Below are 14,990 nucleotides of genomic sequence, written 5' to 3' on the forward strand. Positions count from 1 at the left end.
TTTGTACCACTCTCCCAACAACTTGGACAAAATCCTAGAGCGTATGAAATCTTCTCTGCTTTTCAAATCAGAACAGAAATCTTCTACCAATCAAATTATAGCACTGGGGAAGCACGACTTATTATTTGATTTAACCTTAACCAGGAAGGGCTCACTGAGATTTGAGATCTCTTTTTGAAGAGCGTTCTGGCAAAGATAGGCAGCACCAAGTCATTACACAATTAGACAGACAACATTGAAAAAGTAATCTAGTAAAAACCATAGAAATCACAGGAGTATAACGAAATCCTAAAACTGCAAATTAAAAACATTGACGGGTGAAGGAATCGGCCTCAATATCCTTCATCAATAATTTAAAAACACCAACCGGGACAAGTTCTTCCAGTTTAACTATTTTGTAAGGCGTTCCAAGCCGATGGCGCAGAGTACATAAAAGCCCTTTAGAACATTTGGAACAGTTAGCAGGATAAAGTCCTCTAAATGAAGAGAGTACCCAGCACATTTCTGAAGAATAAAACTGCCCAAATAAAATGGTAGTTAAAAAAAAAAAAAAGTATATAAGTGACTGAGCATACAAGTGACTAGAGAAGGCCAGCTAACCCTGGTATATAAAGTGCAGTGGTGTGTGAGGGTTTTGCAGTTTGAAATAAATCTCAATGCTCCATGGTGAAGGGTGTCAATAGATCTCAAACACTGAGAGGAAGCATTCCTATATAAAATATCACCATAGTTTAGTATAGGCATAAATGTCGCTGATTCTAGCCACCTCCTGGCTTAAAAAGAAAAACAGGCCTTATTCCTAAAATAAAATCCCATCTTCAGCTTCAATTATTTTGTAAGTTGTTGAATATGCAATTTAAAATGTAAAAAAATCCAAGATATTTGAGGTTACAGCCTCAATCTCATTACATAGTTACGTTTGTTGTGATGTATTTTGTGAATGCCTGTATTTTTATGAAACATCGGAGTTTGTAAATCTGCTGCCCATCTTTAAAAAATTCAGATTATTTAATGGTATTTCTATAAAAATGAACTTTTCTATTATTCAGGTTATGAGGGAGTCCCGGAGTTCTTTGACGACCTACTGAGTCATCTCACAAGTGTTCTCCAGGAGCAGGCCTTTGAGAGGACCAGCGTGGTCGGGGGACAGCCCCCCGCCGCAGCCCTGGCCGACTGTGGGAAACCCTGCATGCTCCTGGGAAACGAGGCCAACACCTGGATTGTGGAGGGAGACTGCGTCAAGAGGGGAGGCAATCAGGGACTGGGGTGCGACTCTGAAGTTTCGGCCAACTTCCAACAACATTGTGTGTCTGCCATCCCCACCAAAGCCTCCTCGCAATAATGCCCAGCCCCTAGTAGTGAAGAACAAGCTGTTGTATGTTATTTTTATATATATATATACACATACATACATACACACACACACACACACAGTGGGGTCCGAAATTGACACCCTTGATAAAGATGAGAAGAAAATGACCATCAAATAAATAATTAAATTACTGAGCTACATTGTATGCTCCATTTTTGTGTTATATTATACATTTGATCAGAAAGAGTCATCTTTTTAAATGTATCTGACCATAGCACTGGTTTCAATCCAAGTGCCAATTCCATTTAGCAAACTCCAGGCATTTACACTTTTGGAAATTCATGAAAATAGAGCTCTTTATTTTTGTTATTTTTGCTTATCTTCATCAAGGGTGTCAATCATTTTGGACCCCACTGTATGGGGTCCAAAATGCCAGAAAAGCTTCAATGCATCTTGGCATAGATCAGGGTTCTCCAGCCTTGTTCCTGGAGAGCTACTGTCCTGTATGTTCTCTCCAACCCTAATCTAGCACACCTATTTCTAGTAATTAGCTGGATAATAAACTGAATCGGGTTATTTACAACAGGAAGGTAGCACTACGGGAACAGGGTTGGAGAGCCCTGGCATAGATTCTTCACATGTCTAACTCCATCATTTGGTGTTTCATTGGTGGTGGAAAACGCTCTCAGGCGCCACTACAGAATATCCCATAAGTGTTCAATTGGGTTGAGATCTGGTGACTGAGATGGCCATGGCATATGGTTTAGATCAATGTCATGCTCATCAAACCATTCAGTGACCACTCATGCCCTGTGGATGGGGGCATTGTCATCCCATGGGGCCATAGCCAGGGTAGCCAAAATAATGGCCTGCCCAGTATTTTTATACATGACCCTAAGCCGGATGTGATGTTAATTATTTAATTAACTCAGGAACCACGCCTGTGTGGAAACACTTGCTTTCAATATACTTTGTATCCCTCATTTACTCAAGTGTTTCCATTATTTTGGTCGTTACTAATTAATGTACTTGCTGTGGGCAAGACCACAAGATTTCTTACATATTCTTAATATCAGTGTGCTTGCAGAAGGCAAGACCACTCTGGATTTCATACATAGAGTTAAGTGTGCTTGCTTAAAGCAAAACACAACTTTAGAAACTGTTCATACGTATTATTCCGCTGGAACCTTTAGTGCCAAAACTGTAAAAGCTACCAACACCAAAACAACTTTTAAAACGTCCAGACAGCCACTGCTCAGGTTTCTTGAAAAAAAGTCTACGTTTTGATACTACTAATACGTTTCACACTACAACCGTATTTGCATAAATCCCAATGCATTTCAATGGAATTCTGGTCGTAACTAGTCTTCCACCGTTTAAACTAGAAATGCTATTAAAACTTTAAAACGTGCAGACTGGTCTGGAATAGGTTGCTTGTAAACGGCTTTTTGATGCCATTTTTATTATTTTTGAACTATAACTGTTTTACATGTGCATAAAAGCTCCATAGGCTTGAAGGGGAAGTTTTTTTTATTTTAAAGCGAACATTTTATACAAAGTGAAGCCAAATACTCAAAACCCCTTGGTTGTCCCTATCCTCATGCCCACCCATCTCCACGCCTGCCCACCCCTGGGAAGTATTTGGATTTGTGATTGCTCTTGAACCATTAAAGCTACAAACACCAAACCAACGTTGACTTGTACACGCTGACTCAACGTAGATTGCTTGTCAATTTTTTTTTTTTAATGCTTTTTAAACTATAACGATTTTTAAATTTGCTTCAAAGGCAAAATGTTGATTTACCACTGCTCTTGATCCGTTTCAGCTACTACAACCACCCCAATGTTGACATATGCTGACTGACTCAACTTAAATGGCATCAACAGAGCTTTTTTCTACCATTCCTGCCTCAAACTATAAAGCTTGTTGTATCCCCATCCATTTCAATGGTGGAATGCGGGCTTCAACATTCTTAACTGAAATCACTACCACAACTTTCAGAATGTTCAAACAAAAACATTTTGAAGAGCTTAAAAACACCTTATAGGGCTTATGATGACATGGAACTCACTCTAGCCTACTATACTAGCCCACTATAACTCCACACCTACAAACCACCCCAAAATAAGTCACCATAACACAGCCTATGAAAACCCTACTACTGCTGTCAATACAACTATTTCACAACCATAAATATTCAATATTAGCAAGCACACCACGTTTACTACAGTAAATGTCCTTTTCTAGCTGTTCTATTTATTCCCCTCAATATAGTCCTGAAATGATTTCAGCTATTAACATGAAACCAACTTCCAAATGTGCAGACTAACTCAAATTACACTGAGAATCTTTTTGATAGCATTTATACTTTTTGAACTACAACAATATTTAAAATGATCTACAATGCATTTCAATGGCAAAAAGATGGTCTAGGTGTCAATATTGAAAATTCTAGACTCATCGCTTTCACTGTTTTTAAGCTATCAACACCAAACCAACTTTGAGATGTTCAGACTGACCCGACTTACATTGCTTGCATTCAGATTTGTTATACTTTTTGACCTATAACCACTTAAAATTAGCATAAATTGAACATGGGTTTCAATGAGAACAATAGGAATACAGTGTTAGCTATTCAAAATTGTCCTTGGCCAATTATGCTACAAGACCAACTTTAAAACATTCAGGTTTTATAAACTATTTTACTTTTGCATAAGAAAACAGGGGTAGACATTTTAAATGCTACTGCTCTTTAACCATTTCAGCTACACACAACATTAAAACGGACATTTTCAGATTTTTTTTAAACTATAGCAATTAAAAAATGTCAAATTGGCATTTAATAACCCACCAACAGTAATAGTAACTCTTGAACCATTCAAACTAGACCCCAAACCAACATGTTCAGGCTATCCAATCAGTCGTTCCATCTACCGGCTTTTCAACTATGACCAGTCACTACCATTACTACTTCAGTCACTATCACTACAATCATTTATTTCACAACCATAAATACTATAAAGATGTCCTTCCAGTGATATTTGAACTTTTCCTGTTGAATAGCAATAGCCCAAGTAATGTACACCCACTTAAGAGTAAAAATGTTGTGAGCAAAATGTTTTTTAGACAACTGTAAACTTCAAGGAGTAGGGCATTCAAGGTGGTCTGATGTCATTGCACCCCCCCCCCCGCTTGAGGAATAATAAAGGAGCAATAGAGACCCCCCCCCCCCCCCCCATCCCACTTGTCATATCATAATCGTACCTGAATCACCTTGAGATGTGTTTTTTAAGTAAATCAGGTGTTCAATGAGGTGAAAAGACTGGAACAGGACTTTAAGACGAGCTCGCAAGCACGAACATTACCTTTAGGAAATGTACTTTTCTAGTTAACTTGCTAGTGCTGAGAAGGAAGATATATTTTTTTCATGATTTCAGTTGTTCCAATTTGTTTGTTTTGATCCACTGGTTTACTGTGATCACATCCCTGCTGTTGGATCTCTGTCATATCAATGACTTTGTCAAATGTGTCTATAGGTTCCTACTGAGCCGACATGGTCATGCTCTCCTGTAGGGGAGGGCAAGGGGACCCAGCAGCCTTAATTTAATTGTGTGTGTGTGTCAGTCTGATCTTCGAGATGCGTATATGATAATTTATTATATTGTATATTGTGAATATACATTGAATGCACAAAACATTAAGAACACCTAATATTGAGTCCTCCCACCCCTCTTGCCCTCAGAACAGCCTCAATTTGTCAGCGGCATGGACTCTACAAGGTGTCAATGTTGATTCATACTTCCCACAGTTGTTAACTTGGCTGGATGTCTTTTGGGTGGTGGACCATTCTTCATACACACGGGAAAGTGAGTGTGGAAAAACCCAGCAGCTTTGCAGTTCTCGACACAAACCGGTGTGCCTGGCACCTACTACCATACACCGTTCAAAGGTACTTATATCTCTTGTTGCTCATTCACCCTCTGAATGGCACACATACACAATCCTTGTCTCAAGGTTTGAAAATCCGAACTTTAATAAGGGGTGAAAATCCTGACATCAATAAGAGATAATAGCTTTCACCTGGTCAGTCTGTCATGTAAAGAGCAGTTGTTCTTAATGTATTGTATACTCAGTGTATATGATAAACAATATACTGTATATCTTTCAGGATAGAACATAGCTAGTATACTACTCTGTAAAATCCAGAATAAATCTCAACTACTTAGGGCTAGATTTAATCAGAGCCGCCTTAATTGTTTCTGTTTAGGCGAAGTTGGATATGTAACCGCGTTGGCGCTGTCATATCGGCAAGCTGTTCCCGGCGTTATACAGATCGTGGACATTGCTTTTGGATACTCCTTGTCGCATTTGTAGAAATCCCATGCAGCCGTGCTGCACATTTTTCCACGGGTTTGTGTGTTGTAATCTACACCTCGATTAGGCTGAATTAAATCATTATTTTGTTTTAATTTGATTGTCATTATTTCTATATAGCCTACACTTTCTCATTCTGAACTTCTAACTGTGGGATGGGCGTGGCCACAGATTGGACAGCTCCAACACCGTTACTCTGACACCACCTAAACAAAAACAATGATATGCTATGCAGTTTGCCAGTTATCGCTGATTTGTTTGAATCTAGGCCTTGCTGTTTTATTACTTGTTAAAAGGCTGTGAGTGCAGCATAGATAAATTTCTATAGAGTTTTATAACAAATTTGCTAAATTAGCTTTGGGGACTTACATTTATCAAAGAAGAACCAAGTAAAGATCAATTTGGGGAAATTAAAAGTTCCAACTTGAAATGTGAGATGAATGTTTGTAACCATTTTCCTGATGTATGCTATTGAACAAAATGTGTATGTTGTATAAATTGTCAATATGGACATATTTATACAAAAAACGGAGACAATAAATCAAGGAAGACAAACAAATGTACACCAGAAAGTTTTTAATGGTTTGGTGAGATTTGTGTTGCAAGGGGAACAACTTTCCACAATACTACTTTTGCTTCTCCCCAGCCATAATTGGGGTTGGTATTGAAATGGGACCTAATCTATTAAGGTACATTTGAAGTCGGAGGTTTACATACACCTTAGCCAAATACATTTAACCTCAGTTTTTCACAATTCCTGATGTTTAATCCTAGTACAAATTCCCTGTCTTAGGTCAGTTAGGATCACCACTTTATTTTAAGAATGTGAAATGTCAGAATAATAGTGATTTATTTCAGGTTTTATTTCTTTCATCACATTCCCAGTGATTCAGATGTTTACATACACTCAATTAGTATTTTGTAGTATTGCCTTTTAAATTGTTTAACTTGGGTCAAATGTTTCGGCTAGCCTTCCACAAGCTTCCCACAATAAGTTGGGTGAATTTTGGCCCATTCCTCCTGACAGTGATGGTGTAACTGAGTCAGGTTTGTAGGCCTACATGCTTTTTCAGGTCTGCCCACACATTTTCTATGGGATTGAGGTCAGGGCTTTGTGATGGCCACTCCGATACCTTGACTTTGTTGTCCTTAAGCCATTTTTCCATAACTTTGGAAGTATGCTTGGGGTCATTATCCATTTGGAAGACACAAATGCAACCAAGTTTTAACTTCCTGACTGATGTCTTGATATGTTGCTTCAATATATCCACATAATTTTCCTTCCTCTTGATGCCATCTATTTTGTGAAGTGCACCAGTCCCTCCTGCAGCAAAGCGCTGCCACCCTCGTGCTTCACGTTTGGGATGGTGTTCTTCGGCTTGCAAGCATCCCCCTTTTTCCTCCAAACATAACAATGGTCATTATGGGCTAACGGTTATATTTTTGTTTTGTCAGACCAGAGTACATTTCTCCAATAAAGAACGATCTTTGTCCCCATGTGCAGTTGCAAACCGTAGTCTGGCTTTTTTATGGCCGTTTTGGAGCAGTGACTTCTTCCTTGCTGAAAGACCTTTCAGGTTATTTCGATATAGGACTCGTTTTACTGTAGATATAGATACATTTTACCTGTTTCCTCCAGCATCTTCACAAAGTCCTTTGCTGTTGTTCAGGGATTGATTTGCACTTTTCGCACCAAAGTACGCTCTTCTCTAGGAGATGGGAACGTGTCTCCTTCATGAGCGGTATGACGGCTGTGTGGTCCCATGGTGTTTATACTTGCGTACTATTGTTTGTACAGATGAACGTGGCATCTGCAGGCGTTTGGAAATTGCTCCCAAGGATGAACCAGACTAGTGGAGGTCTACAATTTTTCTGAGGTCTTGGCTGATTTCTTTTGATTTTCCCATGATGTCAAGCAAAGAGGCACTGAGTTTGAAGCCTTGAAATACATCCACAGGTACACCTCCAATTGACTCAAATTATGTCAATTAGCCTAACAGAAGCTTCTAAAGCCATGACATAATTTTCCAAGACAGTCAACTTAGTGTATGTCAACTTCGGGCCCACTGGAATTGTGGTACAGTGAATTATAAGTAAAATAATCTGTCTAAACAATTGTTGGAAAAAGTACTTCTCATGCACAAAGTAGATGTCCTAACAGACTTGCCAAAACTATAGTTTAACAAGACATTTGTGGAGTAGCAGCTGCGGTTAGCGACAGATTCTACCAACTCTGCATCTGATTGGTTGGGGGGATGGGGGTAAACCAATATTTAAAACATGGCTAAAAGAAAATGGGTAGCATGGGTGGGAGGCAACGCAATGGGTATGTCTGCAAGAACACAAGAAGGTAGTTTTTTGACCTTTTATTTAGAACAGGTTTGTTAGTCTTTTTGTAGGCTGCAAATGTCATGTGGTGATGGTGACGGATGTAGGAGTTTTCTATTAAACAAGGAATAAATTAGTTTGACACATGGGAGTCAAAACTACACAAAGGACTGTATTACATGATTGAGCTTAGGCAAGCTAATAAAAGCAGTGGTCAAATACATGGCAAACATCACTAACGATGAGTACAAAACTTGGACACGATTCAAACACTTAGTCAATAGTGCATCCTTGGATTATAACGAACTTCGAAAGTTAACCTCTATGGGCTAGGTGGGACGCTAGCGTCCCCCCCGTGGTGCACTCCATCAACAGCAGGTGCATTTCAAGAGCGGCAAATTTGAAACCAAATAAATGTCAAAATTCAAATTTTTCAAACATACAACTATCTTACACCCTTTGAAAGATAAACATCTCCTTAATCTAACCACGTTGTCTGATTTCAAAAAGGTTTTACGGCGAAAGCATAAAGTTAGATTATGTTAGGAGAGTACATTGACAATAGCTGTGTGTAATGTTTTGTCAATTCAAAGACAGGGTCACCAAAACCATAAAACCAGCTAAAATGATGCACTAACCTTTTACAATCTCCATCAGATGACACTCCTAGGACATTATGTTAGACAATGCATGCATTTTTAGTTCTATCAAGTTCATATTTATATCCAAAAACAGCGTTTTACTATGGCATTGATGTTGAGTAAATCGTTTCCCTCCAATAACCAGCAGTCAAGTCAGCACCACAAATTAAATAATTAAAATTAGAAAACATTGGTAAAATATTATATTGTCATTTAAAGAATTATAGATTTACATCTCTTGAACGCAATCAACTTGCCAGATTTAAAAATAACCTTACTGGGAAATCACACTTTGCAATAATCTGAGCACTGCGCCCAGAAAAATACACGTTGCGATACAGACTAGCCGCCATGTTGGGGAGATCTAAAATCGAAAATACTATGTAAATAATCCATTACCTTTGATTCTCTTCATCAGATGTCACTTCCAGGTATCACAGGTCCATAACGAATGTAGTTTTGTTAAAAAAAGCTCATCATTTATTTCCAAAAATCTCCGTCTTGTTAGCACATGATCTAAGCCCGCCGGACTTCACTTCATGAACGAGGGGAAAAAATATATTTACGTTCGTTCAAACATGTCAAACGTTGTATAGCATAAATCATTAGGGCCTTTTTTAACCAGAACATGAATAATATTCAAGGTGGACGAATGCATTCTCTTTTATAACGTATTGGAACGAGGGTACCCAACATGAACTCGCGCGCCAGAGTCTAATCGGCCATCACCGTTCCATGGCTCTTGTTCGCTCAGATCTCACAGTAAAAGACTCAAAACACTTTGTAAAGGCTGGTGACATCTAGTGGAAGCAATAGGAAGTGCCAAAACATTAATCAACCCCTGTGTGTTTCAATGGCATAGGCTTAAAGGTAATTCAACACATCAGGTATCCACTTCCTGTCAGAAAATGTCTCAGGGTTTTGCCTGCCAAATGAGTTCTGTTATACTCGCAGACACCATTCAAACAGTTTTAGAAACTTTAGGGTGTTTTCTATCCATATATAATAAGTATATGCATATTCTACTGGGTAGGATTAGTAACCAGATTAAATCGGGTACGTTTTTTTATCCAGCCGTGAAAATACTGCCCCCTAGCCCCAACAGGTTTTAAGGACAATAAATTACTAGCACAACACTTCTCCAAACACCTAACACAAACTTCCAGTCTGAGGTAGCCACACTGATTATAGTGCAGGTGAGTGTTGTTGAGGTGTGCTGGGGGCGGGAAGTCCTGCCCCTTGCAGGAACCGGGATATGTGTTTGACTGGTAATTGGTGGAGACTGAGGACGTGAGTGGGCAATTTTCAACGAATATGGTGAAGATTTTGCCTAGCCAATCTGGCAAAGTAGAGCTATTACAGTACCATATTACTCATACAACTGCAGTCCTTTCAGGGTCTGTATACACACATACTTTCAGAGTAGGAGAGCTGAGACAGGATCGGTTTTGCCATTCGATCATAATGAAAAAGTTTATTTGGATAGAGGGGACAGTATCCAAGATCTACCCTCCTACTCTGAGACTATTTTTGAATATGGTCCCAGAGTTACATTAAGTGCCAAGAAGGTAGCGGTTAGACCAGGCCCCACTTACAACTCCCTGCACATAACCTGTGATCACACTGTTGGTGTGCTGAGTGACACAATAACACCACAGTATTAAATATGTTCACTATTTTTACCTACATGTATTATTGTGATTTTGGACCTGAAGAGTTATTCCCCTGAAACAACAGGGAAATATTAAATATATGAATATCGACTTTGAATATGTCATAGAACTGGCACAGTTGGCTATTCAGCACGTTCAATTATACAGTAATATGTTTTACCAGTCCTTGCCTTACCAATGACGCTCAATCGAACAGTAACTGAATGCCTCGATGCCTGTCTGCCTGCTTTATATAGCAAGCTATATGTCTGTAGGAGCAAACCATTTCTGTGACCTTGGTGGTGTACCTAATAAGCTGGCCTCTGAGTGTATATGGACATGTCCAAATTGAAATGCTTCCAACAAAGTTTTCAATTATGGGCAATGTAAGAGTTAACATACTAGCAACAAAAAACAAAAAAATGTTATTATCAATAAGCTCTGCATTTCAGAAATCACCTTTGTAAGCACCCCAAGGGCTTTAATTAGGGAGGAATGCTTTCAAAACTTGTCAGAATGACTGATTTGTGCAGACTCAAGATGGTTAGCGGCAGTTGCTATCCAGCAGAGCATTATGATTTGTTTAGCTTGTCAATCAAGTTTAATTTTCTTCTAACATTGCAAGACAGTTGAGTAAGTGTTTAATATCTTTGTACTGTGCATATAAATATGTCTCTGGAGTGAGCAACTATTTCTTTCTCTGATTTAGGGTGCGATTGTAAATTCAATCTGGCGATCTACTCCAATTCCAGAGCACTCTCACCTGAGTGTGCCAGAGCGCAGAATGACTAACAAATTTATAACGCTCGACACCTATTGAATATGGCTGGTGTCAGTATAAAAAAAAAAGCGCAATTAAATTGTTGCCAGCAGCACAGTTACAGTCACCAACACTCTGACTAACATGGAAACACCCTAACCAGCTCTGCTAGGGCGAGTAAAACGGTCAGTGGGGTGTTCTCTCGTCTGTGTTTGGAAGTAGCTAGCCAACGTTAGCCAGTTAGCTTGGGTGCTTGATGTTTCTATATATGTTAGATTAAAGAATAAAGACGGACACAAATGTCAAGTTCAATAGCCATGTTCAAGTATTGTACAAGTCCCTACATACGGGGTCTGGGGAACAGCCCAGCTGGTCGATTACCTATCAACTAGACTCTTTAACACTTGACTGCTGTTGTGAGGTCAGAACACTCGGATCAACCCTACTCCTCTCCATTGTGAACTCGAACCCTCGAAACGCTCTGAATTTACCAGCGGACAATCTGACAATGCTCTGAATTTGGAACCCCCAGAGCGCACTCTGGCACTCCAGATTGAATTTATGAACACACCCCTCGAGTTCTTCTTTTTTGGGGGTTTAATGGCAAGTGTGCAAACCAATATTAGGTGCATTACCACCACCTACCGGGCTAACGTTTGATATACTATGCCATAATATAATAAATTGTTTGGACACGCTCTGGCCTTTTCACATGTATTTACAAAGAAATTGTGGCTACTCATTCATTTAAATATTTTTTTTGGGGGGGGGGGGGTGACTCACCATGTTCATACCACACAGTGGCAGTGTTGAGACACCAGAGGATAAACATTTTCAATACGTCAGTCAGTCACCAACAACAACATGAAACATACATGCAATACATAACACACATCAGTGATGTCGAAGGTTTTCAAAAAAATATAACGTTAGAATAAGCAAGTGTCATTGGATTCTACTCAACTCATTACTCTTTTTTTTTATTTTTTAACAGTTCTCTCATTTTCTTTTTTGAACTTTATTTGCCATGAAAACAAAAACAATCAAGTATCTTCCAAAAAATAAGAGTAAAAATTCTCAATGTACAGTAAATATATCCCTTTCCCACCCCCCCCTACTCCACCTCCAAATCTTATATGTATTTATTTTCACTCAGTGGTTACAAAATAGTACAATTGTACAGGTTTAGTTTACAAAATAGTACAACCGTACAGATTTAGAATTTCACTTGATGGAGGCAGCAACAACCAAGATACTCAGTGGGCTATGGGTTGGCTAACCCCTTCAACAATATATGTGCACACTCATCTCCTATAAACTGAACTACAGGGCTCCAGATGTGCAAAAACTCGTCAAGTAATGGTTTTAAGAAGGCATCTCCAAAACACCATGAAATATGCTGTAAGACTGTGCCAGAATATAGACCTTAGTCCATCTTCCTGTTTTACAAAACAGACTGCATTTCCTAGAGTAAGTTGAGATGAATAGACTGAAATAGATGAGACACAAACACAAACTGTTGGCTCAGCAATCATTCTTGGGCAAGGATACACGGTGTGTCAATCAATATCCTCCTTTAAACCCTCTCTTTATTCATTTGTCTAGCTGACCAGCTCTCATTATTCCAGGAATATATTGCCATCACCCCACAGAAAATTGCAGTGTGACATTGTAATCTTGTCAGAGCACCTACTGGGCACAGACGTTGAATTGTCAACTAACGTGAACGAAATGTGAAATCAACAAAAAATGTCACCATGTCATTGGATTTAGGTTAAAAGTGGGTTTTTTTTTTTTTTTTTTTTGCAAATCCAATACATTTTCCACGTTGATTAAACTTCATCATATTACACTTTTTGGTGGAAATGACATGGAAACAATGTTGATTTAGCCAGTTTTTGCACAATGGGCAGTTACTGTACAGTTCTGTAGAGAAATAATATATATATATATTAGGCCCTAGAACAAGGGTAGGCAACTAGATTTAGCTGCGAGCCGATTTGTTTTTTTGAATGGCTGGTCAGACGACCGGAACATAATTAAACAAAATTGTACACTGCAAAATGCTCAATTAGATATTTATGACAAAAACAATATTTCACCAAAGAGACAGGGTGCCATTTGGGATGCAGTTTCAAGCTCTTTGAAGTCCAAGAGTCCCATTGCTTTATTTTATTTATATACCCTTCTTCACCAGGTGACCATTCTGTTATTTTTTTGTTCTGTTTTGGCACATGAAAACATTTGTCTCAGCAGAACGTTCAAATAGAAATGTATTGTACAACAATCTCCCTTGCATCGGCGGGGCCTCACCTTCGCTTGCCAAAACGCTCCAATCAGGCGACCTCTTCACAGTTGTCTAGGGGACCATTTAACAGACACTGAATGGTCATTGGTCGCCTTAGTGGGGAGTGCTTGATCGAAGACAAAAACAAAACAAAATGGTGTCAATGAGCTCTTCAGTGCTGAATAGGCCATCTGTCTCATAAGAGATTGAACGTGAAGTCCAACAGCACTTTTGCTAAAATACTAGATTTCTGCAGTGTGGCACAGTGATTCAGTGTAGCTAATACTGTCTGTACATCTTCAACCACTGAATTGTCTTTTGTTAGTGTTTCTATGGTGATGCCTGTAAAGCAAACTTGTACCCTCATTGTACAAAGGTACTGTGCTTTGTGAATGAGGGAACAGTTTTTTTTCTGTCTCCGTCTGTCCATTCCTCTCTCCCTCTATACATATTTCATATATGGACATCTGAATATTATTCATCTATATAAACATATCTGTGAATCCTTGTAGAAGGAAAAACTGTGTTGGAGATTTAGAGTTGAACATTTGTGAAACACTGTGTGCTATTTGGATGATTCATGTTTCCTGCTTCCCGCCCACGGAGATGAACAGTTGAGGTTCACACCATCTGTGTTAATCAATATTACTGTATCCCGTGTGTGGTGTTGCTACCATGTTCTATAAAAACTTTGCTACCCTTGTGTGTGTGTGTGTGTGTGTGTGTGTGTGTATTGTTTACTTATTTATTTCACCTTTATTTAACCAGGTAGGCAAGTTGAAAACAAGTTCTCATTTACTATTGCGACCTGGCCAAGATAAAGCAAAGCAGTTCGACAACATACAAAAACACAGTTACACATGGAGTAAAACAAACATACAGTCAATAACACAGAAAAAGAAGTCTATATACAATGTGAGCAAATGAGGTGAGTTAAGGGAGGTAAAGGCAAAAAGGCCATGGTGGCAAAGTAAATGCAATATAGCAAGTAAAACACTGGAATGGTAGATTTGTAGTAGAAGAAAGTAGAAATAATGGGGTGCAAAGGAGCTAAATAAATACAGTAGGGAAATAGGTAGTTGTTTGGGCTAAATTATAGATGGGCTATGTACAGGTGCAATGGTCTGTGAGCTGTTCTGACAGCTGGTGCTTAAAGCTAGTGAGGGAGATAAGTGTTTCCAGTTTCAGAGATTTTTGTAGTTCGTTCCAGTCATTGGCAGCAGAGAACTGAAAGGAGAGACGGCCAAAGGAGGAATTGGCTTTGGGGGTGACCAGAGAGATATACCTGCTGGAGCGCGTGCTACAGGTGGGTGCTGCTATGGTGACCAGTGAGCGGAGATAAGGGGGGACTTTACCTAGCAGTGTCTTGTAGATGACCTGGAGCCAGTGGGTTTGGCGACGAGTATGAAGCGAGGGCCAGCCAATGAGAGCGTACAGGTCGCAGTGGTGGGTAGTATATGGGGCTTTGGTGACAAATCAAATGTATTTATATAGCCCTTCTTACATCAGCTGATATCTCAAAGTGCTGTACAGAAACCCAGCCCAAAACCCCAAACAGCAAGCAATGCAGGTGCAGAAGCACGGTGGCTAGGAAAAACTCCCTAGAAAGGCCAAAACCTAGGAAGAAACCTAGAG

At 39.3% G+C, this 14,990-nt stretch overlaps 1 protein-coding gene across 6 annotated transcripts in view; it reads left to right on the top strand.

Moving 5' to 3' along the window:
• itpk1a (inositol-tetrakisphosphate 1-kinase a) overlaps positions 1-2,883 on the top strand; it is a 65,357-nt gene extending 62,474 nt beyond the window's left edge. For all 6 annotated transcript variants that reach the window (XM_014145058.3, XM_014145057.3, XM_082961861.1 and 3 more), the window contains one exon: positions 1,050-2,883. In XM_014145058.3, coding sequence (XP_014000533.2) covers positions 1,050-1,342 — 293 coding nt within the window. In that variant the 3' untranslated portion in view covers positions 1,343-2,883. The remainder of the gene's footprint in view (positions 1-1,049) is intronic.
• The last annotated feature ends 12,107 nt before the right edge of the window (positions 2,884-14,990 follow it).

The sequence above is a fragment of the Salmo salar genome, chromosome 15, assembly GCF_965601325.2.
Source record: "Salmo salar chromosome 15, fSalSal1, whole genome shotgun sequence".
Lineage (NCBI taxonomy): Eukaryota > Metazoa > Chordata > Actinopteri > Salmoniformes > Salmonidae > Salmo > Salmo salar.